The 27,347-nt window shown below is 49.7% G+C and overlaps 1 protein-coding gene across 1 annotated transcript in view; it reads right to left on the bottom strand.

Annotated features, from left to right (window-relative positions):
* ZAN (zonadhesin) overlaps positions 1–27,347 on the bottom strand; it is a 73,253-nt gene that overhangs the window by 5,279 nt on the left and 40,627 nt on the right. Inside the window, exons 19-33 of the mRNA XM_081167481.1 lie at positions 24,749–24,951; positions 23,755–23,899; positions 20,583–20,827; positions 19,649–19,813; positions 18,056–18,183; positions 15,635–15,906; positions 13,462–13,670; positions 12,535–12,679; positions 11,668–11,918; positions 9,477–9,606; positions 6,336–6,522; positions 4,905–5,066; positions 4,649–4,779; positions 1,404–1,603; positions 308–446 (exon numbers count right to left, since the gene is read on the bottom strand). Of these exons, the coding sequence (XP_081023607.1) occupies positions 308–446; positions 1,404–1,603; positions 4,649–4,779; positions 4,905–5,066; positions 6,336–6,522; positions 9,477–9,606; positions 11,668–11,918; positions 12,535–12,679; positions 13,462–13,670; positions 15,635–15,906; positions 18,056–18,183; positions 19,649–19,813; positions 20,583–20,827; positions 23,755–23,899; positions 24,749–24,951 (2,712 nt within the window). The remainder of the gene's footprint in view (positions 1–307; positions 447–1,403; positions 1,604–4,648; positions 4,780–4,904; positions 5,067–6,335; positions 6,523–9,476; positions 9,607–11,667; positions 11,919–12,534; positions 12,680–13,461; positions 13,671–15,634; positions 15,907–18,055; positions 18,184–19,648; positions 19,814–20,582; positions 20,828–23,754; positions 23,900–24,748; positions 24,952–27,347) is intronic.

Below are 27,347 nucleotides of genomic sequence, written 5' to 3'. Positions count from 1 at the left end.
CGTAGCCAATGCCCTCAACCATTCCTCGTGAGGCTCAGCTTCCAGGCCCTTCGTCATCCTGGTCGTCCTTCTCTGCCCACCTTCCAGTTTGTCAATATCCTCCTTAAATTGTGGTGCCCAGAACTGGACACAGGACTCCAGTTGGGGTCTGGCCAAGGCAGAATAGAGTGGGACTAAGACTGCCCTTGATCTGGACACTAGACCTCTGTGGATGCAGCCTAGAACAGCATTAGCCTTTTTTGCTGCTGCATCACATTGCTGGCTCAACCCTCTCCTCCCACCTCATCCCTAACCAAGCCTTTCTCACCTCTGTAGCATCCGCGGGTGAAGTTTACCACGCCGCAGGCATCCCCCTTGGCGCAGGCCACAGGCTCACACTCCAGAGTCCCCGTATTGCGGCAGGTGCATCGCTGGGAGCAGTCCTCCGTGAAGAAAGTGTCGTTGATCTGGGGAGAAACCGGGGCGTGGGGAAGAATATCAGTGCCACTCTGGGAAAACTGCTGCCCACCTTTGTCAAGAGGCTGCATTGGCACCGCCAAAACCGGGAGGGACCATGGACCAGAAACTGAAAACCTTTGCTCAAATCTATTGTCTTTGGCACTCCGCCAGTGATTTCCTGCCCCCCTCCGCTCGCTGCCTCCTTCCTTCCTTCCTTCCTTCCTTCCTTCCTTCCTTCCTTCCTTCCTTCCTTCCTTCCTTCCTTCATCTCTTCCTTTAACTCTCATCAGCTCTCTCCATCCTTCTTCCCTCCATCTTTGCGGCCACAAACCACCAACCAGATTCCTCTGCCAAGGTGCCCAGAGAAGCCTGCACATCTCGCCCGGCCGCCGTCCAGAGCGCTGGGCTGTCAGGCAGGCTCCTAGCCCCTCTGAGCCAGAGTGGAGAGCTGTGATTTTTGAGGCCCTGCGCCCATCCTAGCCAACCTCTAGGTCATGGGTAGGCAAACGAAGGCCCGGGGGCCGGATCCAGCTCAATTGCCTTCTAAATCCAGCCCACAGATGTTCCGGGAATTGGTGTGTTTTTACATGAGCAGAATGTGTCCTTTTATTTAAAATGCATCTCTGGGTTATTTGTGGGGCCTGCCTGGTGTTTTTACATGAGTAGAATGTAGAATGTGTGCTTTTATTTAAAATGCATTTGTGGGGCATAGGAATTCGTTCATATATTTTTTTTCAAAATACAGTCCGGCCCCCCACAAGCTCTGAGGGACAGTGGACCGGCCCCCTGCTGGAAAAGTTTGCTGACCCCTGCTCTAGGTACACCCAGGGTTGAGTCTATCCCTTAACCAGATTCACAGCGGCTGATCCGTTGCGCCCTGCTCTCCTCTGGCGGTTTCCAGGATTCAGAACCACCCAACTGACCGGCAGCAGCCAGGGGGTTCCTCCCTATTACTCCCCGCCTACCTGGTAATACTGGTTGTTGTCAGTGCAGCCGCACTGGTTGTAGGGGACGCTGTCCAGCCCGCTGAGGACGTAGCCGGGGTCGCTGGCGCAGCCCTCCACGCAAGGGGCATCGCACTCCGACTGGGCGGCCATGTTGGCACAGCTGTCGGGGCAGGCGGTCATGCAAGATTTGTAGGTGGTGTGAGGCGGGCACGAGATCTCTGCAGGGGACAAGATGGGTGCGTGGTAGAACGTTTAAAAGAAGAAAAACCTCTATCGCTTTATCCTATTGGAAGACACAAGATCTACCCACCCTGGAAGAATGGCAAATGCAACTAATAGACTATATGGAAATGGCGGAAATGACTGGCAGAATTCGAGATCAGGGAGAAGAGCTCGTGGAGGAAGATTGGAGGAAATTTAAAAATTATTTACAGAAACATTGTACAATTTTTGAATGCTGATGACGTTGAAATGAACTGATGGGGTTCTAGCACCAAGGTAAAATGTAAGATGGGATTGATAATAGATAAGTTAAACTGGAAAGGAATTTGCTGAACTAAATTTTAAGAAAAGGGATACAAAAAAGGGAGGCGTGAGGAAGTCAGGAAAATAAGTTAACTAAAGAGAAATTTAAAAAGAGGGAGTTTTGTTTTCTTCTTTATGTGTTTTTGTTTTTTCCCTTTTTTCCTGTCTTTTTTTGTGTTTAATGTTTGTATTTTGTAATTTGGTATTTTTCTGTTTTTGCATTCTTTTGAATCTCTTTATTGATAAAACCTAATAAAATATTATAAAAAAAGAGAAAAGAAAAGCCTCTATCGGAATCAAATGACAATAAAGGGGATTCCAGACAAACCTGAGGACGTAATAATAATAATAATAATAATAATTTATTATTTGTACCCCGCCCATCTGGCTGGGTTTCCCCAGCCACTCTGGGCGGCTTCCATAGAAACCAAAAAAACACTAAAATATCATACATTAAAAACTTCCCTGAACAGGGCTGCCTTAAGTACTTTCTGGCGATAAGAGCAGGGGAACAGACTCAATCGGAGAGGATCTCCTTCCTTGTCATTTTAAACCCACTGGTCTGGGCCCTAGCCTCTGGGCTGTGGCCCCTGGATGTGGCCCCCTTCTCTGGACACGGGGCCCTCGGCCGAGGGGTAAGGGGTTGTGAAGGAGGAGAAATGGAGGACAGCTCAGGCCCTAAGGGAGTCTGTCGCACACCCCTCTCACCAGGAGAGGAAATAATAATAATATTTTTTTATTATTTATACCCCGCCCATCTGGATGGGCTTCCCCAGCCTCTCTGGGCGGCTTTCAACAAAATATTAAAATACAGTAATGCATCAAAGATTAAAAGCTTCCCTAAACAGGGCTGCCTTCAGATGTCTTCTAAAAGTCTGGTGGTTGTTGTTCTCTTTGACATATGTTGGGAGGGAGGGCGCCACCACCGAGAAGGCCCTCTGCCTGGTTCCCTGTAACTTGGCTTCTTGGAGTGAGGGAACCGCCAGAAGGCCCTCGGCGCTGGACCTCAGTGTCCTGGTAGACCCTTTAAAAAGCTGAGATGCTTCTTGTGCCTTGTCTGCCCCCCAACATCAGGGGATCCGGTTCTCCTTCCAGTGCTGGGGAGCCAAGCTGGGATCTTTTGTGAAACTGGCCAGCCTTGCAGACTTTTGGGGAGTAAACTTGAACGACGAGGGTTGTGGATAGGCTAGGACTGGTTCCATTTTAGAGCCACAGGGCTCAGCTTTATTTATTTATTTTTAAATCCCATGTTTTATTGTCCATAATTCCATCTGTACAACAAAAACGTGTCTTCGTTGTTATCTATAAACCAGATTCATCCAAAAAAACCAAACGAAAGATTACGGGTTGGTTCCGTTTTAGAGCCACAGGGCTTGGGTTTATTTTGCGTTCTGTTTGACCTTCTGCCTGCTTTCCCCCTACCTTTTATTCCTAGTAAAGTTCCTTCATTTGACTGCTGAAGTGTTGCTTGCCAGCCAACCGCAGGGTTTCGGAATCCCCACCTGCCCGGGCGCTTGGCATTCAGGATACCAGGAGTTTAAGATTGGCGCTTCAAGCGACCAGAGGGCTCTTCGGAAGTCTGGGAGAGACTCAGGGAGAGTGTTAGGCTGCAGGCTGGACTGGGGGTGCTACGGAAATGGCCTTTTAAAAAGTCCCCTCCTATTGGGGGGTGCAGAAGGGTGACGGCGGCAGCTACGACAGAGCAAGACCTCTCTTTCAAATCAGAACCAGTGAAGGCAGTGACGGTCCTGTGTGAGTGCGTGGAGGCGGTTGGAGGATGGATGGCGGCAAACAGATTGAGATTGAATCCTGACAAGACAGAAGTACTGTTTTTGGGGGACGGGGGGCGGGCAGGTGTGGAGGATTCCCTGGTCCTGAATGGGGTAACTGTGCCCCTGAAGGACCAGGTGCGCAACCTGGGAGTCATTTTGGACTCACAGCTGTCCATGGAGGCACAGGTCAAATCTGTGTCCAGGGCAGCTGTTTACCAGCTCCATCTGGTACGTAGGCTGAGACCCTCCCTGCCCGCGGACTGTCTCGCCAGAGTGCTGCATGCTCTGGTTATCTCCCGCTTGGACTACTGCAACACGCTCTACGTGGGGCTACCTTTGAAGCTGACCCGGAAACTACAGTTAATCCAGAATGCAGCACCTAGACTGGTGACTGGGAGCGGCCGCCGAGACCACATAACACCGGTCTTGAAAGACCTACATTGGCTCCCAGTACGTTTCCGAGCACAATTCAAAGTGTTGGTGTTGACCTTTAAAGCCCTAAACGGCCTCAATCCCATAGACCTAAAGCAGTGTCTCCACCCCCATCATTCTGCCTGGACACTGAGGTCCATCTCCGAGGGCCTTCTGGCGGTTCCCTCGCTGTGAGAAGCCAAGTTACAGGGAACCAGGCAGAGGGCCTTCTCGGTAGTGGCGCCCTCCCTGTGGAACACCCTCCCACCAGATGTCAAAGAGAACAAGAACTACCAGACTTTTAGAAGACATCTGAAGGCAGCCCTGTTTAGGGAAGCTTTTAATGTTTGATGTATCACAGTATTTTAATATTCTTTTGGAAGCCGCCCAGAGTGGCTGGGGAAACCCAGCCAGATGGGCGGGGTATAAATAATAAATTATTATTATTAATTATGATGATGATGATGATGATGACAGCATGGCATGGCTGTTGTGTTTCAGCTGGGCAAGGAAGGGTGTGAGATAGGGGGTTTTTTGGATGGGGGATTCCCTTACCGCAGCCCGTCTTCTGCCTCCAGGCTCCCAGCGCTACCCCCTCCTCCTGGCAGAGCTTGGCATAGGCATCGTAATCTTGGCATAAGAGCTCGGTGTCGCCCATGAGAGCGCAGAGGTCGTACACGCAGTTCCTGGGAGAGAGGGAGAAGGAAGGAGATGGGCTCTCTTGCGCACAAATGCGCGCCTGCGTCAGCTTGCACACAGACGCGCTCCCTTCCCAGCCGCCCGCCCACGCCTGCGCTCTGGGCACACTCACTCTTGGAAAGGGCTGGGCGACAGGACGCCGTGGCAGGCGGAGAACGGCCCCTGGGGGTCAGAGAGGGCCCCACAGGCGCCCGTCCCGTTGACAGATATCAGCTGCTCTGGGCTGCAGGCGACTTCAAAGCCGGACTCGACTTCATCTGATGGTTCCTCGCGCCTATGTGGGGGGAAGAAGAAAAGGAGTTTTTCCTCTCTGTATGTTTGGTTGGATGTCTCTCTGCAGAGAGAGCAGGAACAGGGAGGATTTGTCTTTCTCAGCTCAGACCTGTTCCTTTCTCCTCAGAACATAAGAAGAGCTGCAGGATCAGGCCAAAGGGGCCCCTTTTAGTGCATCTAAACTCCCATATGACCCAACATCCTGTTCTCAAAATGATCTCAAATTATTATTATTAATAATAATTATTTTGTTTATACCCCGCCCTCCCCGGCCAAAGCCAGGCTCAGGGCAGCTAACACCAACAAAATCACAATAAAAACATAATAAGGGGGGGAAAGAGGGGGGAAAGAAAACCAATGTAAAATACAGGTTAAAATGCAATTTAAAATGCAGCCTCATTTTAAAATAGCCGATAAATCAAGACCATAAGGGGAGGGAAAAAGAAGGGTCAGACTGAGTCCAAACCAAAGGCCAGGCGGAACAGCTCTGTCTTGCAGGCCCTGCGGAAAGATGTCAAGTCCCGCAGGGCCCGGGTCTCTTGGGACAGAGCGTTCCACCAAGTCGGGACCAGTACTGAAAAGGCCCTGGCCCTAGTTGAGACCAATCTAACCACCTTGCAACTTGGGACCTCCAAAGTGTTGTCATTTGTGGACATTAAGGTCCTCCGCGGGGCATACCAGGAGAGGCTGTCCCGTAGGTACATGGGTCCTAGGCCCCATAGGGCTACTGTTTTCGCTCTGTTTTTGCTCAGCGTAGTGTTATCAGATGGGACGCGGGTGGCGCTGTGGGTTAAACCACAGAGTCTAGGACTTGCCGATCAGAAGGTCGGCGGTTTGAATCCCCACGACAGGGTGAGCTCCCGTTGCTCGGTCCCTGCTCCTGCCAACCTAGCAGTTCGAAAGCACACCAGTGCAAGTAGATAAATAGGTACCACTCAGGCGGGAAGGTAAATGGCATTTCCGTGCACTGCTCTGGTTTGCCAGAAGCGGCTTAGTCCTGCTGGCCACATGACCCGGAAGCTGTACGCCGGCTCCCTCGGCCAGTAAAGCGAGATGAGCGCCGCAACCCCAGAGTCGGCCACGACTGGACCTAATGGTCAGGGGTCCCTTTACCTTTTAGTGTTATCAGAGCCCTGGTCCCTGTCTGCTAACAGCAAGGTCTGCTTCTCTAGGGAGTTTGAGACCCAGCTCTCTGCTTCTTGTTTAGAGATGAACTGCTGAATGAGGGAGAAGGCGAGCATGGGGGACAAGAGCTGCCCCAGGGGCTGACCTGATGCGCGGATGGCTGCCAGCCTCCCTTTCTCTGCTGGGGACCATGACTTCCCAGCTGTTCCCAAAGGTGTTGAGGCTCCGGGTCCACGTTCTGTCGGGTTTCATGTACTCGTTGTTCCGCTGCCCGTCGTAATTCCCGCAGAGCCCTCCCACGTAGTTCCTATAGGTGCTGGGGAGGACGATCTCTGGGTGGGGTGGAGAGAAAGAGGGGTGAACGTAGTGCCCATATGGGGGCAGCCCTAGACCGGTTGGGGTAGGGACAATCTTTGAGCCTTCCACATACTCAGATTTTGCAGTGTATTTTTCACTCTATAAGGCGCACCAGACCACAAGACGCACCTAGTTTTTGGAGGAGGAACACAAGAAAAAAAATATTCTGAATCTCAGAAGCCAGAACAGCAAGAGGGATCGCTGCGCAGTGAAAGCAGCAATCCCTCTTGCTGTTCTGGCTTCTGGGACAGCCGCGCAGCCTGCATTCGCCCCATAAGATGCACACACATTTCCCCTTACTTTTTAGGAGGGAAAAAGTGAGTCTTATAGAGCGAAAAATACGGCAATTCTTTTCTTTATTGAATTTTACAAGAAAAGAAAAAGAGAACCAAAGAACAGCACGTAACACTGTAAACACATTTATATACATGTTTTCCAAAATGCAGACTAAAAAAAAAAAAGAAGAAAAATACTTTTCATAACCAATATTACCAAATTCGTGCTTCAAACATTGCAATATATAAATCCTAGTTAAAATATTATAAAAGACTTCCACCGCATTCACTGCACGTCTCTTAGTTATCTTGCTCGCCTTTACATCTGTCCTCCAATCATTTCCCTTCCTTAGGTTCTTTCATATACATATTCAGATTTTGAAAGCCTTTTCTGTACCCAACACCTGTTCTGCAACTTCGATGTGCAGCCATTTATGTGCAGCCGTACCTTGGAAGTCGGATGGAATCCGTTCCGGAAGTCCGTTCGACTTCCAAAACGTACAAAAACCAAATTGCGGGTTCTGATTGGCTGCAGGAAGTTCCTGCAGCCAATCAGACGCCACGAAAACCCCATCGGACATTCGGGTTCCAAAGGAACATTCTCAAACCAGAACAATCGCTTCTGGGTTTCCGGTGTTTGGGAGCCAAAACGTCCGAGTTCCAGGGTGTTCAGGATCCAAGGTACAGCTGTATTCATTTGATTCCTGCATTGCAGGGGGTTAGACTAGATGGCCCTTGGGGGTCCCTTTCAACTCTAGAATTCTATGGTTTTTAACTATTTTAACAAAATAGTTTGCCAGTTGAACAGCTTTGCCTGAGCTGGGTGAAACAGCACCCCTGCCCTTAAACTTACTCTGAGATGCTGCCTGCCACTATAATGAATTGAAAAAAATGTTGAAATATACATTTATAAAGAAACCAGAGGCCTTTCTTCTTGGAATAACAGGTTTGGAATTGCCCAAGAAAGATGTTACATTATTTTTGTATGCCACAACTGCTGCTCGTATTTTGTTAGCTAAAAAGTAGAAAACCCAAGAATTACCAACGATAGAAGAATTGCAGCTGAAGAAGATGGATTTTTTGGAGCTAGCCAACCTGACCGGAAGAGTCCGCGACCAGAAGGAGGAGGAGTATCAGGAAGAATGGAATAAATTCAAGGATTTTTTAGTTAAATTAACTGAAAACAGCTTGCAGATACTTAATGGGCTTAGGACTTTATTTATGTTAAGTGATGAATTAATATGTTCAATTTCATAAAGTGAAGATTTAAGGATGTTAATGTTTAAGTTAAATTTTATAAGAACTGTGATTTGGAAATCCGTTTCAAAGGACATGCAATGAAATTCAACCAAGGGGAAGCGAGGAAGTCACTTAACCATGTTAATAAGTGTAATTTTTAATAAGGCTATGATTTATGTTTGTTTGTCTTATGTGTTTGTTTGTTTATAATAGTGTGAAAACCAATAAAAAAATTTGGGAAAAAACAAGATGCTGCCTGCCAGAGTTGGCGCGAGGCTACATTTGTGGCTTCTGGCCCAGCCTGCTCCTGATGCTCCTGAGCGAGCCCCATTACCTTACAGGAGGGAGGATGCAACCCCTTCTCCCCTTGTGCTCATTTATCTTCACCACTTAGAAATGGGAGTGCCTGATCACCTCATCAGTCTCCTGAGAAATCTCTATGTGGGACAAGAAGCTACAGTTAGAACTGGATATGGAACAACTGATTGGTTCAAAATTGGGAAAGGCTGTATATTGTCTCCCTGCTTATTTAACTTATATGCAGAATTCATCATGCGAAAGGCTGGGCTGGATGAATCCCAAACCAGAATTAAAATTGCCAGAAGAAATATCAACAGCCTCAGATATGCAGATGACACAACCTTGATGGCAGAAAGTGAGGAGGAATTAAAGAACCTTTTAATGAGGGTGAAAGAGGAGAGCGCAAAATATGGTCTGAAGCTCAACATCAAAAAAACGAAGATCATGGCCACTGGTCCCATCACCTCCTGGCAAATAGAAGGGGAAGAAATGGAGGCAGTGAGAGATTTTACTTTCTTGGGCTCCATGATCACCGCAGATGGTGACAGCAGTCATGAAATTAAAAGACGCCTGCTCCTTGGGAGAAAAGCAATGACAAACCCAGACAGCATCTTAAAAAGCAGAGACATCACCTTGCCAACAAAGGTCCATATAGTAAAAGCTATGGTTTTCCCAGTAGTGATGGATGGAAGTGAGAGCTGTACCATAAAGAAGGCTGATCGCCGAAGAATGGATGCTTTTGAATTCTGGTGCTGGAGGAGACTCTTGAGAGTCCCATGGACTGCAAGAAGATCCAACCTCTCCATTCTGAAGGAAATCAGCCCTGAGTGCTCACTGGAAGGACAGATCCTGAAGCTGAGGCTCCAAGACTTTGGCCACCTCATGAGAAGAGAAGACTCCCTGGAAAAGACCCTGATGTTGGGAAAGATGGAGGGCACAAGGAGAAGGGGACGACGGAGGACGAGATGGTGGGACAGTGTTCTCAAAGCGACCAGCATGGGTCTGACCAAACTGCGGGAGGCAGTGGAAGACAGGAGGGCCTGGCGTGCTCTGGTCCAGGGGGTCACAAAGAGGCGGAGACGACTAAACGACTCAACAACAACAACATTCCTCACCACCAAAATCCTGGCCGTCGAAGTAAACGGAGAGCCCAAAGTCCGTTTCCACGCAGATGGTGCGGCCTCTCTGGGTGATCTGGAGCCCGTCCCGGGGCGAGTACGGGGTGGTGACCATCACGCCATTTACCTGGAAAGGGCAATCGAAAAGGCGAAAGATTTATACGATCTGAGGAGAAGCCAGAGTATGTAGAAAAGCGGGATAGAGATAAGATATACCGGTATGTTGAAAAATATAGTAAAGGTTCGCTATCTATGCTAACATTCGATTGACGTTGGAGAGAGACTGAGTTGAGAAATAAGAGCAAGGGTACATGTTGATATAGGAATGTATTAGATAAAATGTAAAGAAATATACAATAATAAGAGTATGTTCATTTGTAAAAAAAGGAATATACAACGGGATAGACAGGAAGTCCAATGTGTTGGTACATATATGATTTTGGAATAGTTTTTTGTCCTTGTTTCTTTTCTTTAGGTATATAAACTGTGTACATAAACTTTGTATACATGCTGAAAATTATATTATAATAAGCCTTGCGATGTAATATGATAACGCTTACCGATGTAACATAAGAACGTTAATAAATAAATAAAACTCGAAAGAATGGGCAATCAACAATGATCAAGGGGATGGAGCGAAGAAAAACCTTGCAGCGTTTGGGACTGCTTCGTTTAGAGAAAAGGCAGCCAAGAGGCCACATGATAGGAGCTCATAAAAATGATACGCACAGAAACCAGATAGAGAAAGGTGTGTTTTTTCCTCCCTCTCTCGTAACACTACAACACGGGTAGGCAAACTAAGGCCCCGGGGGCCGGATGCGGCCCAATCGCCTTCTAAATCCAGCCTGCGGACCGTCCGGGAATCAGCGTGTTTTTACATGAGTAGAATGTGCCCTTTTCTTTAAAATGCACCTCTGGGTTATTTGTGGGGCCTGCCTGGTGTTTTTACCACATCTTTCGCTCTATAAGACTCACTTTTTCCCTCCTAAAAAGTAAGGGGAAATGTGTGTGTGTCTTATGGAGCGAATGCAGGCTGTGCAGCTATCACAGAAGCCAGAACAGCAAGAGGGATTGCTGCTTTCACTGCGCAGTGATCCCTCTTGCTGTTCTGGCTTCTGAGATTCAGAATATTTTTTTTCTTGTTTTCTTCCTCTAAAACTAGGTGCATCTTATGGTCGGGTGCGTCTTATAGGGTGAAAAATACGGTACATGAGTAGAATGTGTGCTTCTATTTAAAATGCATCTCTGGGTTATTTGTGGGGCAGAGGAATTCATTCATTCCCCCTCCCAAAAATATCGTCCGGCCCCCCAGAAGTTCTGAGGGACAGTGGACTGGCCCCCTGCTGAAAAAGGTTGCTGACCCCTGCACTAGAACTTGAGGGCATCCCATTAAGCCACATGTTGGATGATTAGGACAGATAGTTAAACTACGGAACTCCCTGCCACCAACGTAAAGGTAAAGGGACCCCTGACCATTAGCTCCAGTCATGGCCAACTCTGGGGTTGCGGCGCTCATCTTGCTTTACTGGCCGAGGGAGCCGGCGTACAGCTTCCGGGTTTGTGGCCAGCATGACTAAGCCGCTTCTAGCGAACCAGAGCAGTGCACAGAAATGCCGTTTACCTTCCGCCAGAGCGGTACCTACTTATCTACTTGCACTGGTGTGCTTTCGAACTGCTAGGTTGGCAGGAGCAGGGACCCAGCAACGGGAGCTCACCCCATCGCGGGGATTCGAACCGCCGACCTTCTGACTGGCAAGTCCTAGGCTCTGTGGTTTAACCCACAGCGCCACCCACGTCACATTGCCACCAACATAGATGGCTCTAAAAGAGGACTGGGCAAATCCATGGAGGAGGAGAGGGCTATCAGTGGCTCCTAGCTAGCATCCTGTCCTCACAGTGGCCCCTCTCCTCCACGAATCTGATCCTCTTTTAAAGCCATCTAAGTTAGTGGCTCCAGTGGCAGGGAGTTCCACAGTTAAACTCTGCACTGCGGAAAGATGGACTTCCTTTTATCTGTACGGAATATTCCAACGTTCGGCTTCACGAATCCTCATACGGCATCCGTGTTTAAGAGCAGGAGGAGGTGGAAACGAGGGTCCCCGTTTGCTCAGGGGGCAAGTGATCTGCAGGAGGGGACCCCCCCCAAAAAAAGCCTTGCAGGGTTTTCCACGTCGTCTTGGGCTCTCACCGCCATCTTCCTCCCCTGCAACAACTGGATGCTGTAGCCGTACACCTCGACGTAGATCTCGCGCAGGAAGGCGAATCTCTGGAAAGGGAAGCGGCGGCGGTTCCTGCCCGCCACGGACAGGGGTTCGAGAGACTCCGGAAGGTCACCCAGGGTCCTGGTCAAGGTGTAAGTGGAGCGCCCCTGGAAGTGGTGGGCGAAGTTGTCGAAAGTGTTGTAGTGCGGGTCTCCGGAAATCACGCACTGGTGGAATCCTGGGAAGAAGGAGAGCCAAGTTAGGAAAGTAAAAAGCTGCTTTGGGCGGCTTCCAACACAATTTTAAAATACAGTAATGCCTCAAACATTAAAAGCCTCCCTAAACAGGGCTGCCTCCAGATGTCTCCTAAAAGTCTGGTAGATGTTGTTCTCTTTGACATCTGGAGGGAGGGTGTTCCACTGGGCGGGTGTCACCACCGAGAAGGCCCTCTGCCTGGTTCCCTGTAACTTGGCTTCTCGCAGGGAGGAAACTGCCAGAAGGCCCTCAGAGCTGGACCTCAGTGTCTGGGCAGAACGATGGGGGTGGAGACGCTCCTTCAGGTCTACTGGGCCTTTCATACATCCACTGTTTTGTTCAGAATATTTTTTTTCCTTGTTTTCCTCCTCTAATTCGTGTGTCTTATGGTCAGGTGCGTCTTATGGAGCGAAAAATACGGTAGTCTCCAAGGGCAGCCCCAGAGTAGAGTGTGTTGCGGTAGTCCAGCCTAGGCAGCTCGAGAACTACTTCCTTTCCCAACGGCTGGACCAACTGACCCTGCCTGGGTACCGCTGCTCTTCCCCTCCTCTCCGCCATCTCAGCCCCCCCTCCCACTGCTGCCCCCGCTTCCCACTCACTGGTTGGGCGGCAGTAGTGAAGCCCCGCGGTGCTGAGGGCGCACACAGACCCATCCAGGCACCGGAAGGACTGGCAGGTGATCTTCCCGTTTCCGACACAGGTGCAGCGTTCGAGGCAATTGGCCGTCACCCAGGTTTCTCCAGGCTGCAAAGGCAGAGGGGAGGCAGTTAGGGGGCTGCGTCAAGACCCGTCCCCAACTCTGCAAGGCAGGTGTTATGTACTGAGTTGAACAGGATCCAAAATGCAGCAGCCTGATTGGTCCTAGAACAATAGGGTCCAGAATGCAGCAGTCTGATTGGTCCTAGAACAATAGGATCCAAAATGCAGCAGTCTGATTGGTTCTAGAACAATAGGATTCAGAATGCAGCAGTCTGATTGGTCCACAGGAGCCACCCAATCCAGCTCCAGGTAGAAGTGAATCTGCAACCTGATTGGCCTACAGGAGAATCCCGGAATTAGCCAATCACGTGGGGCCCATTGTGTAAATAATGTATATAAAGCAGACCTTCTGGGGGAACTTCCATTTCTCCTCACCACTATGAGCTGAATAAAGAGCATGAAATCCACTCTCGACTTTGAGTATATTTCAGCAGGTCATATTTCTCCCATCGCCCAACAGAGGCTTGACCTCAAAACATCACGTTTAATAAATGATTTGCAGAAGCTATTGTGAGAGTGGCAGCTTCTTCGTTATCTGGACCTCTTCGTTATCTGGACTTCTTCGTCCGGCTTCTCTTAGGAGCATCAGCCCGACGGCAACCAAGCCCCATGTTCCGCACTACTATTCCCATCAGCCCCAGACTCTAAATCTTAGGGTCCTGTGTTCGAGTCTCACACTGGGCAAAAGATTCCTGCGTTGCAACTCTTACAATTCTACGACTGCCGGCCGGCTGCTGTGATCGTGCTGGGAGTCCCCTTCCACTTACGTTGTAGTACTCGTTCTGGGTGCTCACGCACCCGCAGTCCCGCATTAAGACACAGCTGTCGTCGCTCAGCACGTAGCCCCGGTCGCAGGCGCACCCCTCCACGCAGGTCGTGGGGCGCTGGCAGCTGGCTGGGGCGTAGAGGTTGGAGCAGGTGGCCGGGCAGGGAGAGGAGCACTCGGTGTAGTGGCTGTGAGCCGGGCAGGGCAGGGCTGCAGGGGGAGGAAGGGGGAGGTGGGGAAGAGGAGACGGGGGCTTTTAGGAATAGAGGTATTTTTTACGTACAGCAACAAAGGAAGAACATACAGTGGTGCCCCGCAAGACGAATGCCTCGCAAGACGGAAAACTCACTAGACGAAAGAGTTTTCCGTTTTGGAGGTGCTTCGCAAAACGAATTTCCTATGGGCTTGCTTCGCAAGACGACAATGTCTTGCGAGTTCCTGCGGGTTCCCCCCCCCTTTTCTAAGCCGCTAAGCCGCTTATCAGCTGATCCGATCAGCAGATAAGCTGCTAAAAGCTGCTAAAAAGCCGCTAATAGCGCTAATCCGCTAATCCGTCAAGGGGCTTGCTTCGCAAGACGAAAAAACCGCTAGACGAAGAGAATCACAGAACGGATTCTTTTCATCTTGCAAGGCACCACCGTATAGCGTGGCTCTTTTAGGTGCTAATAGGTCGCTTTCCCCCGCAATCAGCTGGGAGCATAAAAAAGCAGGGGTTTGCTATGGCACCTGCTCCTTACGTTGAGAGCACTCTTATACTGCAGCTTTCCTCCCAAAGAACCCTGGGAACTGTAGTTTGTGCAGGGCGCTGAGCTCACCGAGCTACAATTCCCAGCACCCTCAACAAAAAAAAGTTTTTATTGATTTAATCTATACCCCTCCCTCCAAAAACACCCCTGGGAACTATATTTTGTCATGTGCGCTGACCTCACAGAGCTCCAGTTCCCAGCGCCCTCAACAATTTGATTGATTGATTGAGTTACAATTAAAAACATAGTTTCATCCAGTGATCTCAGGGGTGCCAGACACAGTATCCTTCAGCCCCCAGATATTTCCACATGTCCTTGGATTTCCCATGACTGTTAAAAGTGTTTTAATAGTGCTTTAAATGTTCTATGGGGCCGTGACCTTTAATAGTACTATGCCATCCACCAGTGCCCAGGATCTACAATAGTAATTAAAAGTTGGTCCCGTGCAGCAAAAAAAATCACCTGCCACTTTAATTAAAAGATTCCTGCTTTCAGGTTCTGCTTCTGCAATTGCTTCTGGCTTGGCAGCAAGGGTTCTCCATGAGGAACCCTTTTAGCAGCTCATGAAACGGCCCTGAGCTTGCAAGCCTCTGGAGAGAGGCCTCCTCACTGTTAGAATTCCTGCTCCACGATTGCAGTCATGGGATTGTTGTCTATCACATGACAGTATATGTTTTGACTCCAGGAGACAGGATGTTTGTGTTCCTGTGTTCCGTCCTTTGTTCTTTTTCTCTTTGCCGTCTGATGCTGCTAGAGAGAGAGGGAGCCATGTTGCAGTGCTCCGTGTGTGTTTAGATGTAAATAAAGTAGATTAGCCAAAATGCTAGGGACGCAGGTGGCGCTGTGGGTTAAACCACAGAGCCTAGGGCTTGCTGATCAGAAGGTCGGCGGTTCGAATCCCCGCCACGGGGTGAGCTCCCGTTGCTCGGTCCCTGCTCCTGCCAACCTAGCAGTTTGAAAGCACACCAGTGCAAGTAGATAAATAGGTACCACTCCGGCAGGAAGGTAAACGGCGTTTCCGTGCACTGCTCTGGTTCGCCAGAAGCGGCTTAGTCCTGCTGGCCACATGACCCGGAAGCTGTTCGCCAGCTCCCTCGGCCAATAAAGCGAGATGAGCGCCGCAACCCCAAAGTTGGCCACGACTGGACCTAATGGTCAGGGGTCCCTTTACCTAACCAAAATGCTGAGTTGCTAAGGTCTGTCATGCAAGAACTGCGCAAACTCTGCGGATCCCTAAGCGTGCCGGTGTCAGTTGGCATTGGTCGCTATGATGTTCGGGCTGAAGAAAGCTTTTGAAGCTCCCGATCGATCGACCAGGAGGGAGGGAAAATGCCAGTCGGGCATGTGTCTCTGCCAGGGGTCCTACTCGAGTGTAGGCCGAACTCCTGACACTCAGTGTGAGGTGCTTTGGGGGGGCCTTTGACTCACGGCAGAAGGTGCTGTTCCTCCAGGAGATGCTGTCCACGCCTTGGCTCTTGCAGGCCTCCACGTAGGACTGGATGTTGTCGCAGAGCACGGAGACCATGCCCTGGTACTCGCACATGTCGTACAGGCAGTTCTGGAAGAAGGGCTGGGGGTCGATGGTGCTGTGGCAGGCCTGGTACTTGGGCCCGAGGATCTCACGGCACTGGCCGCGAAGGCGCTCCATCTCCTGGGCCGAGCAGGGGGGCTCCAGGTCCTCGCGGTCGTCTGGCTGGCAGCTGGGGGAAGAAGGAGTTAGGGAGGGTGTTGTTTGTTCATTTTAATCTAACAGAACTGTAGGGTTGGAAGGGACCCCCAAGGGCCATCTTTTTTTAAAAAAATTTTTATTGGGTTTTCACAATTTATATATGGCTAGTAGCCATCAATATCAAATCCTCTTTTTAAGCCATCTAGGTTTGTGGCCTTCACTGCCTCGTGTGGCAGGGAGTTCCGCAGGTCATCTCTGTGCTGCGTGAAAGACTTTATTCTGCCTGTCCTTTTTTTTTTATAAAATTTTTATTGGGTTTTCACAATTTATATAAACACACACAATACACAACACAGACACACAAACACAAAGACAAACATATACAATTTCAAATCCTTAATTTCTTAACCACTTTCCCTGACTTCCCCACACCTCCCCTTCTTGCATCCCAATTCCAATAGTTAACTCAGCAAGTTCTTATCTCCAACTTTTACCTTATTAATATTTTACTTAATTCTTCTTAATTAACCAAATTTAACTTATAAACCTCGATTAAACCACAATACTCATCATTTACGTCCTTTTCTAAGGTCGACCCAAGTTCCCTTCCACAAATTTCCCAATTTTTATATAAAATACAAAACATACTAACAAAAGACAACATAAAATTATACACCCTTTGGATTAAAAAACTCTCGCCCCCCCTTTCCCGGTTTCGATCCCCAAAGAATATCCACAGTCTATCGCCCCCAAGGGCCATCTAGACCAGCCCCCCGCAATGCAGGAATGACAACTAAGGAATTTGAACCCCACCTATTCTCCCCCAAGGAGCTTAGGGGTTCTCCCCATTTTATTCTCACAACGACCCTGCAAGGTGGGTAAGGCTGAGGGTGACTGGCTCCCAAGGTCCTCCAGGGAGCTTCGTAGTGGCCATGGGGAGATTCGAACCCTGCTCCCTCCCAGCTCCTAGTTTGACCCTCTGACCGATGGGATGGGGAAAGAACTGGTCTGGGAAGAACTTAACTCACCCGTCATGAATCACACAACATAGATGATAATGTAGGGGAAAGCTTTCTGTCAAAGAATCACAGGGTTGTTGGCAGGGACCCCCAACGGTCATGTAGTCCAACCCCCTGAAATGGAGGAATCGCAGCTAAAAAATCCCTTGCAGATGGCCGTCCATCCTCTACTTAAAGCAGAGAACCACCACCTTCCAAGGGTGTCTGAAAGTTCTTCCTAATGTCTAGTTGGAATCGCCTTCCTTGTAACTTTTAAGCCATCCTGGAGCAGGAAAAAACTAGCGTGATCCATCTTCCGTGTGTCATCCCTTCAGATTTTTGAAGGTGGCTATCCTATCCTCTCTCAGCCTACCGTTCTCTAGGCTAAAGATACCCACCTCCCTCCACCGTTCTTTATCAGGCCCCCGGTCACCTTGGTGGCAGCCATTTTGTTTTTTGTCACCGCCACAGCGGCCATTTTACGACTGCCGCCCGCGGCAACCTCCTCAAAACCCTCGCTGTGCACACGGGCCCTCAAAGGCAGCCCAAGGGAGTTAATAATAATAATAATAATAAATTTTATTTATACCCCGCCCATAGCTGTCAACTGTCCCTTATTTGGCGGGACAGTCCCACATCCCAGCGCCGTGTCCCGCTGCTGTCCCTTATTGATGAAGTCCCTTAAATTTCCCGGGTTTCAAAGGAAGCAGCTCCTCTCCCTCCCTCCCTCCCTGCCGGCCAGGGAGGAGGGAGGCTCCAACTGTGTTGCTTGGCTGCGTTGCTCACCCAATAAGGAGTCTGAGAACGACTGGGGGGTGGAGCTTGCATGCCTTGTGCCAATCAAATCGGCCGCGTTGCCTGGGGACTCGCCTTTGCTCAGCGCTTCCCAGCGGAGAGGGGACAGTGGTTTTCCTTGCTGCATCCCCTTTGCCGGGTTGCTGCGCTGTGGGAATCACCGCTTGAGGCTTCGTTTGGCTGCTGGCTGGGCTTTCTGCCTTTGGCTCGGAGGGGCTCAGAAGTTGAACATACCTGTGCCCTGAAAATCCCTTATTTTGGCTGCTGATCCCTTATTTTTGAGGCTGCTGGTCCCTTATTTTCAAATCTGTAAGTTGACAGCTATGACCCCGCCCTCCCCGGCCAGAGTGCTCTAGGCCGCGCCATCGCACGCCCCTGCCTCCTCACCCTGGGTCAGCGTCTCCCGGTGCCTTCCAGCTGTTTCCAAACTGACTGGCATTGGTGGCCAAGTGTCCGTTGGGCATCAGGAGGTCGTCTCCGCTCTGGTTGTTGAAGCTGCCGCACATCCCACACACCTGGGGATGGGAAGAGGGAAGTTATGTTTTTTGTGCAGGACACATTAAATCGGCAGGGAGAGGGAAAACCAACAGGGAGGCTCTCGGGGCGCAGGTGGGATCCAGAAACCATTTAGACTTGGAGACAAAAGCAGGCCCTCCAAGTGTCCCTGTTTCCCATGGATTTCTGATAGCTTTAAGGAGCAGGTTTTCACTGTGGTCTAAACCACAGAGCCTAGGACTTGCCGATCAGAAGGTCGGCGGTTTGAATCCCCGCGACGTGGTGAGCTCCCGTTGCTCGGTCCCTGCTCCTGCCAACCTAGCAGTTCGAAAGCACTAAGTGCAAGTAGATAAATAGGTACCGCTCTGGCGGGAAGGTAAACGGCGTTTCCGTGCGCTGCTCTGGTTCGCCAGAAGCGGCTTAGTCATGCTGGCCACATGACCTGGAAAAACTGTCTGCGGACGAACGTTGGCTCCCTCGGCCAGTAAAGCGAGATTAGCGCCGCAACCCCAGAGTCGTTTGCGACTGCACTTAAAAGAAAAAAGGTAAAGGACCCCTGACAGTTAACTTTCATGGGGGGGAAATGGTGGGTTGAAAGAAAAAGTGCTTCGAAAAAGACTGGAAAAGTCTAAAGTGCAGAGGAAAATTTGCGTAGGTGCTCAGGATGATAAACAAAGCAAAACTGGTCAAAAAAGATGGCAAGGGGGTTTCAGAGGGGAAGGTGTATGTTGCAGAGGGTCAAAGGGCTGGGTGGGTTGGGTGACGAGCTGCATATGGAGGAAAAACTTAAAACACATTGCAGGATTCCCAAAAAATAGGCCAGAAGCAATGGTACTTCATCCAGCAGAGCTTTGCTGCTACTGAAGGCAAGAGCATAATGGTCACAAATCCAATACATTCAGGATTGGCACTGTCCATAAAAAATCCAGTTGCAGCAAACTTATAACTTATAATAAGACTAAAACATAGCACTACATACAGAACAGGACACCACACCAGAAGGCAAAGAGACAGAAAGAGAAAGTGAAACCCAGGCTCCTTCTGGCCTGACTATTATAGTCAGTGTGACCTTGACAGAAAGATAATAGAATGAGTTTAAACCAGCTGTACTCAGCTTCTCGGAAGGTATATAACCCAAACAAGAACCTTCTTTCACACAGAGAAGAAACCTTCCAGAACCCTCTTGAATTAAGCAGAACAGGAGATAGTGGGCAAATTGTCGAGCTGGATTCTCGACAGGAGATACACATCAGATCAATAATTTTTGGACGAAGAAATGCAAACTGAGACTGGGGATGCAGGTAAGAACACAAGAACAGGATGCTGGATCAGGCCCACGGCCCCTCTAGTCTAGCATCCTCTTCTCACAGTGGCCAAGCAGATGCAAGCAGGATCCGATCGCAAGAGCAACTTTCCCTTCCTGGGGCTTCCAGCAACTGGCCTTCGGAAGCAGAGCGCAGCCATCACAGCTGAGTCGCGAATTACCTTGTCAAAGTAAGTCCCAGGCAGCTGGATCTCTAGGTGATGGTTTCCGTCAAACTTGACCACCAGCCCGAAATCGGTCTCCAGGACCACGTAGATCCCGCTGGTGGTGATGGAGACGCCAGGAATGCGGCCCTCCACGGGGGTCCGGACACGTTGGCCATCAATCTGTGGCGAGACGAGAGATCGAGGTGGAACAAGGCTGTCTTCATTCATTCATTCATTCCATCCATCTATATCCCATCTCCCCACCACCCAAAAATTTGTTTAATCCTCTTTTAAGGCACCTTTTAAAGCAGGGACGCAGGTGGCACTGTGGGTTAAACCACTGAGCCTAGGGCTTGCTGATCAGAAGGTCGGCGGTTCGAATCCCCGCGACGGGGTGAGCTCCCGTTGCTCGGTCCCTGCTCCTGCCAACCTAGCAGGTCAAAAGCACGTCAAGGTGCAAGTAGATAAATAGGTACCACTCCAGCGGGAAGGTAAATGCCGTTTCCGTGCGCTGCTCTGGTTCACTAGAAGCGGCTTAGTCCTGCTGGCCACATGACCCGGAAGCTGTACGCCGGCTCCCTCGGCCAATAAAGCGAGATGAGCACCGCAACCCCAGAGTCGGCCACGACTGGACCTAATGGTCAGGGGTCCCTTTCCCCTTCACCTTTATATCCCATCTCCCCACCACCCAAGAATTTATTTAATCCCCTTTTAAAGCCATCTAGGTTTGCTGTCATCACTGCCCCCTGTGGCAGGGAGTTCCATAGTTTAGCTATGCCCTGCGTGAAGAATGACTTTCTTTTTTACCTGTCCTGAACCTTCCGACATTCGACATCCTCCACAGGAGCCCTCCCCGCCCCCCATAAAAAGAAGACAACCTTGCAGACACCCTCCCACCCCGCAAACGACCTCTGCTTCTGCCCTCCTGCATTCGGGCAAGATCCCTTACCAGCACCCGCCGACTTTTCTGCAGGGTGACCGTGGCTCCGGCAACCTCCACGGTGACGAGGCGGAGGTAGGAGGCTTCGGGCTGGCCCCGTTCCTCGTTCTTGGCGGTGATGTTGAAGGCCGGGAGGCGGGGGTCGGCGTGGCACAGCGTCACCAAGGTGTAGGTACAGGTGCCCATGAAGGAGACCATGGTGCCATCGAAAGTGTAATAGTGGGGGTCCCCGGCCACATGGCAGGCAGCCACTCCTGGAGGACAAAGGGAGGGGGGTCAGGGAAACAAGGCATCGTTCCCCTTCTCTTATTATGTTTATCTGTATTATTTAGAGTATGCATGTCTGATGAAGCCCAGCAGGGCAAAACAAGGTATTATTCCAGGAATCCTTGTCTTAAGTTCTTTTGTCTGATGCCTGAATAGAGCAACTATATTTTGCAAAGGCATACAGTGGTGCCCCGAAAGACGAATGCCTCGCAAGACGGAAAACTCGCTAGACGAAAGAGTTTTCCATTTTGGAGGTGCTTCGCAAAACGAATTTCCTATGGGCTCGCTTCGCGAGACGACAATGTCTTGCGAGTTCCTGCTGGTTTTTTTTCCCCTTCCCCCCTTTTTCTAAGCCGTTAAGCCACTTATCTGCTGATCCGATCAGCAGATAAGCCGCTAAAAGCCGCTAATAGTGCTAATAGCGCTAATCCTCTAATCCGTCAATGGGCTTGCTTCGCAAGACGAAAAAACCGCTAGACGAAGAGAATCACACAACGGATTCTTTTCGTCTTGCGAGGCACCACTGTATGTGGAACATTACAAAGAACAAGTTCATTTTCTGCAAGCACTGCTTCTTAAAGTTGTCGCGTCTGACACTAATAAGTTAACACCAATAAGCTTCGTACTGATGCTTTTGAATTACGGTGCTGGAGGAGACTAAATGACTAAACAACAACAAAAATAGGAGACATCTTATACACGGAGGTGTAAATTGCCGTGTTGGCACTTTGCAATAAATAAGTGGGTTTTGGGTTGCAGTTTGGGCGCTCAGTCTCTAAAAGGTTCGCCACCACTGATCTAGGGGGATCCCGTTCCCTTCCCAACACCAGGGATCCAGTTGTGCCCTCTCAACATGAGAGTTCAAAGCCAGACTTTCTATGAAGCTGGCCCGCCTGGCTGATTCTTGGTGAGTGTTGTTGTTTAGTCGTTTAGTTGTGTCTGACTCTTCGTGACCCCCTGGACCAGAGCACGCCAAGTTTTACTTGGTGAGTAAACTTGATATAAGCTAAGATTGGTTCCATTTTAGAGCCACGGTGTTCAGGTTTGTTTTGCATTCTGTTTTGACCTTCTGCCTGCTTTCCTCCTACCGTTTATTCCTAATAAAGTTCCTTCATTTCACCGCTGAAGCGCATGTGGTTGCCAACTCCAGAGTTTCGGAATCCCCACCTGCCCGGGCGCTTGGCATTTGAGCTACCGGGAGTTTGGGACTGGCGTTGCAAGCGGCCAGAGCGCTCTTCTGAGGTCTGGGAGAGACTCAAAGAGAGCATGGGCTGACTCTACACTCCGAGTAAACCCCAGAGGTGCAGGTTGGACCGAGGAGTGCTGGAGCGCTGGCTCAGAACCTTTATAAAAGTAATTGCTTTGGTGCACCCCAGGTCCCCCCCCATCATTTTGTTGTTGTTGAGTCGTTTAGTTGTGTCCGCCTCTTCGTGACCCCCTGGACCAGAGCACGCCAGTCCCTCCTGTCTTCCACTGCCTCCCACACTTTGGTCAAACTCATGCTGGTAGCTTCGAGAATACTGTCCCACCATCTCGTCCTCCTCCGTCGTCCCCTTCTCCTTGTGCCCTCCATCTTTCCCAGCATCAGGGTCTTTCCCAGGGAGTCTTCTCTTCTCATGAGGTGGCCAAAGTCTTGGAGCCTCAGCTTCAGGATCTGTCCTTCCAGTGAGCACTCAGGGCTGATTTCCTTCAGAATGGAGAGGTTTGCCCCCCCTTACGCTCCTTTAATCTGCAGGTGTGCAATCCTCTGGTTGGGGGACAAGATGCCTTTGCTGCAGGGATCCGTTGTCCAGAGGACGCAGCTGGCTCTGGTGTGGTGGTCATGTGGGATTGCTATGAGGAATTATGAAAAATGCAGCAAGCCATTGTGTCAGCAATGAAAGCATTGCTTTGACTGGGTTTGAGTCATTGACAATAATTTCTGATCAAATCCCACAAGCCTCTGCATTTCTGCCCTGTTTTTTCTACTGTCCATTTCTCTACGCCTGACAGGCACGTATAAGCATTCTAAAACACAGACCAGTTGCTTCACCAGGCACCCTGGGCCATAAAGTTAGGAGATAGCTTTGATGTAGCTTTTGTTAATCTTTAGGTAGATACTATCTGATCCCCACCTATCTGATCTGATCCTATCTGATCGCCGAAGAATTGATGCTTTTGAATTATGGTGCTGTAGAGTCCCATGGATTGCAAGAAGATCAAACGGATCCATTCTGAAGGAAATCAGCCCTGAGTGCTCACTGGAAGGACAGATCCTGAAGCTGAGGCTCCAAGACTTTGGCCTCCTCATGAGAAGAGAAGGCTCCCTGGAAAAGACCCTGATGTTGGGAAAGATGGAGGGCCCAAGGAGAAGTGGACAACGGAGAACGAGATGGTGGGACAGTGTTCTTGAAGCTACCAGCATGAGTTTGACCAAACTGCGGGAGGCAGTGGAAGACAGGAGTGCCTGGCGTGCTCTGGTCCAGGGGGTCACGAAGAGGCGGAGACGACTAAACAACTAAACAACAACAACAGATACTATCTTGCCTTGCCTGTCCTTCCTTTCCTGTTCACTGCCTGTTTATGACCTTCGGGGTTTGCTAAATGCTGTTTTATTTAGACTGAACATGTATGCATACTCCAAGTAGTCTTTGTAGTTAAAAGGATTTCTCTGATCTAACTTTGTCCCACGTGGTAGGTTTTTTGGAAATGCTCAGGGGAAATCTGATTGGTTCTTACGAACACTGTGTAAAAAGTTCTTTTGTGAATAAAACGACCTGGGCCAAGGGGTGGACAGGAATTATTATTGGCACTTCCTCCCAGAGTCTTGTTGGCCAAGCCTTATGTGTATTTTATTAATCAGGGTCCAATCCTTCCTTTGCCTTCGGAACGCAATGCTCTGGGAAGGAGGCCAGGAGAGAAAAGGGGGTCTTACCGGTGTCTTGGCAACCGAGGAGCCCCTCCACGGGCTGACACTCCTGAATGGGGCTGCAGCTCCACTCTTCGCAGGTGATGTTGTTGAGAGGCGCACAGGTACAGCGCTGGGTGCAGTTGCTGTTCCCCATCCAGCTCTCACCAACCTGAGGAGCAGGGAGGGGGGAGGGTCAGTGGGGAAAGGACCCAGGTGTCCTGCTGTGAACCCCACCCACTGCCCTTCCCCACCTTGAGGAGCACCCAAGAATCTTCACTTCCAGGACCCTAGAGCAGGTTACACGAAGGATCCCCTGGAACAGGTGGATCACTGCTCGTGGTTCTGCACCCTACAGGGCGGTGACCCAAAAATGGGTATTTTGGGGAGGAGGGATGCTTGTCTGCCTTGCTTATGCCACTCGCTAAAGCACCATGAGATGAAGGAAGATAATGAGATATTGGTCAAAGGCCTGGAAACGATGCCTTATGAGGAACGGCTAAGGGAGCTGGGCATGTTTAGCCTGGAGAAGAGAAGGTTAAGGGGTGATATGATAGCCATGTTCAAATATATAAAAGGATGTCACATAGAGAAGGGAGAAAGGTTGTTTTCTGCTGCTCCAGAGAAGCGGACACGGAGCAATGGATCCAAACTACAAGAAAGAAGATTCCACCTAAACATTAGGAAGAACTTCCTGACAGTAAGAGCTGTTCGACAGTGGAATTTGCTGCCAAGGAGTGTGGTGGAGTCTCCTCCTTTGGAGGTCTTTAAGCAGAGGCTTGACAACCATATGTCAGGAGTGCTCTGATGGTGTTTCCTGCTTGGCAGGGGGTTGGACTTGATGGCCCTTGTGGTCTCTTCCAACTCTATGATTCTATGATTCTATGATTCTAAGCCAGGAAGAACAGGCCTCTCTTTTCACAAAACCCAGGAATCTTGGGTCATCTGCAGGAGGCAAACCCCTCTGTCCTCCTCCTTCTCGCCAGAAGGTACTGTCCGCTTAGGTCCCCCCACTTCTCACCGGATGGTATTGGCCGCTGGGGTCTGTGCAGCCACACTGGCCCAGGGGGACACACTGGTCTCCGCTGAGGACGAAGCCCTCGTTGCAGACGCAGCCCTCCACGCAGGGCAGGTTGCAGCTGTTCCGGGATGGGGGCTCCGTGCAGGTGGCAGGGCAGGCTGGACCACAAGATGTGTAGTTGCTGCCCGGAGGGCAGTTCAGGGCTGGAGGAAGAAGGAAAGAAAGAAAGAAAGAAAGAAAGAAAGAAAGAAAGAAAGAAAGAAAGAAAGAAAGAAAGATTGAATAAAGCAATGATACTGTCCTCCTTTGAGAAACACATACCAGGACTTGTTTTGCAGGAGACTTTGTGGATATTTAAGTTATAATTAGAAAAATCTTAATAATTATTCATCAAGGAGACAGCTTATAAGAAGTAAATAAGGAGGCCAGATACAGGATAAAGGAAGTCTTTTATTTGGTTGTTTGTATTGTTGTATGTTATACACACTGTATGTTATGTTCATGTTCAAAGAGGGTGGATTTCTGTATGGGGGGTTTATGTTATGTTGTAAATAAAACTTCCAATTATAAATTTATTAAATAATAAAAAAAGAGGACAAGAGTTCGTTTATTTATTTTGCAACTCCAGCATATTTTATTGCTTCCTGTTCCCCACTAACTCCAGCCACGTCGAACAGGAAGCAATAGAACAGTTTGAACCTACAAACAAGAAGCTTTTAATCAAAGGCACAGTAGCCCTTGAAGTCTTTCAATGATGCTTTGCTGATCTGAGCAAAGTCCGACCCGGCACTTGGGCGATATGGCCGAAAACAAATAAATAAAAGCTACGAATAAGGTCCCAAGGAGCAGCGGGGACACACGTAAGGTTTATCCAGAAGATACCACCGGTGCCACCATTTAGAAAACGGTAGCATGGTGGGCTCTGTGGTGCCTTTGTGATTTGCTGTCATTTTAGCTCATTGTATAAGAATATGAGAAGAGCGCGCAGGATCACACCAAAGAGGGCCCATTTGGGCCAGTTCTCACAGTGGCCGACCAGGCGCCCCTGTTAGTCTGGCAGCCACAGTCCAGCAGCCAAACACTCTGCATTCTCTGGAGCCTGGGAACCCGATCACAGCGACTAGGCCCCGTAAGCAGATGTGCGTACGGCCCCTTCGCGTACGCAGAGTCCGAAGGAGAAACCTGCAAGCAGGAATCTGGACTCAAGAGCCCTCTCCCCGGTAGTGATCAGGTGGGATTGCTATGAGGAATTATGAAATACGGAGCAAGCCATTGTGACCGCGATGAAAGCATGGCGTTGACTGGGTTTGATTCATTGACAATAATTTCTGATCAAATCCCACAAGCCTCTGCATCTCTGCACGTTTTCTCTACTGTTCATTTTCTCTGCCTGACAGGCACATATCAGCATTCTGAAACACAGGCCGGTTGCTTCACCAGGCATCCTGAGCCATAAAGATAGGAGATAACTTTGATTTAGTTTGTTAATCTTTAGGTAGATCTTAAGGGCCAGGAAGAGAATTAACAAGGAGATGGTAAATACTATTTCCTTGCCATCCTTCCTTCCTTTCCTGCCTGTTTATGATGTCTGGGGTTTTGCTGAATGCATTCGTCTAGTCCTGTTTTATTTACCCCAGAATGTATGCATGCTCAAATTAGCTCTTTGTAGTTTTAACTTTAACTTTGTCCCACGTGGGGTTTTTTGAAATGCTCAGAGGAAATCTGATTGGTTCTCACGAACACTGTGTAAAAAGTTCTTTTGTGAATAAAACGACCTGGGCCAAGGGGTGGACAGGATTATTATGATTGGCACCTCATCCCAGAGTCTTGCTGGTCAAGTCTCGTGTGTATTCTATTAGTCAGAGTCCAGTCCTTCCTTGCTTTCGGAATGCAACACTCCCCATCGGTTTCCAGCAACTGGGATTCAGAAATATGGCTGGTTACAACTGAGGAGGGAAGTCGAGCCATTGCGGCCAGCAGCCACTGTTCGCCCTCTCCTCCTCCGTGAATAGGTCCATTCCTCCTTTAAGGCCATCTGAGTTGGTGGCCATGCCTGCCTCCTGTGGAAGGGAGTTCCACAGTTCAACTATGAATGATCTGCTTTCCTGAACCTGCTTGCAGGCAACCTTATGGGTGGTCATGGCTTGACTACTGTAATTCGCTCTACGCGGGGCTGCCCTTGAAGCTGTCCCAGAAACTCCAGCGGGTGCAGAATGCTGCAGCAAGGCTCCTCACAGGGTCTCTGCCATGGGAGCATATTCACCCAGTGCTTTTCCAGCTGCACTGGCTCCCGGTGGAGTACAGGGTCAGATTTAAGGTGGTGGTTTTGACTTTTAAAGCCCTTCACAGCCTAGGACCCTCGTACCTACGGGACCGCCTCTCCTGGTATGCCCCACGGAGGACCTTAAGGTCCATATATAGCAACACCCTAGAGGTCCCGGGCCCTAAGGAAGTCAGATCAGCCTCAACCAGAGCCAGGGCCTTTTCAGCACTGGCCCCGGCCTGGTGGAACGCTCTGTCTCATGAGACCAGGGCCCTGCGGGATCTGATTTCTTTCCGCAGGGCCTGTAAGACAGAGTTGTTCCACCTGGCCTTTGGC

Source organism: Podarcis bocagei (assembly GCF_964188305.1).
Source record: "Podarcis bocagei genome assembly, chromosome: 13".
Taxonomy (NCBI): Eukaryota; Metazoa; Chordata; class Lepidosauria; order Squamata; family Lacertidae; genus Podarcis; species Podarcis bocagei.
Note: the sequence above shows the minus strand (reverse complement) of the source record. Positions and strands in the feature narration are given on the sequence as shown.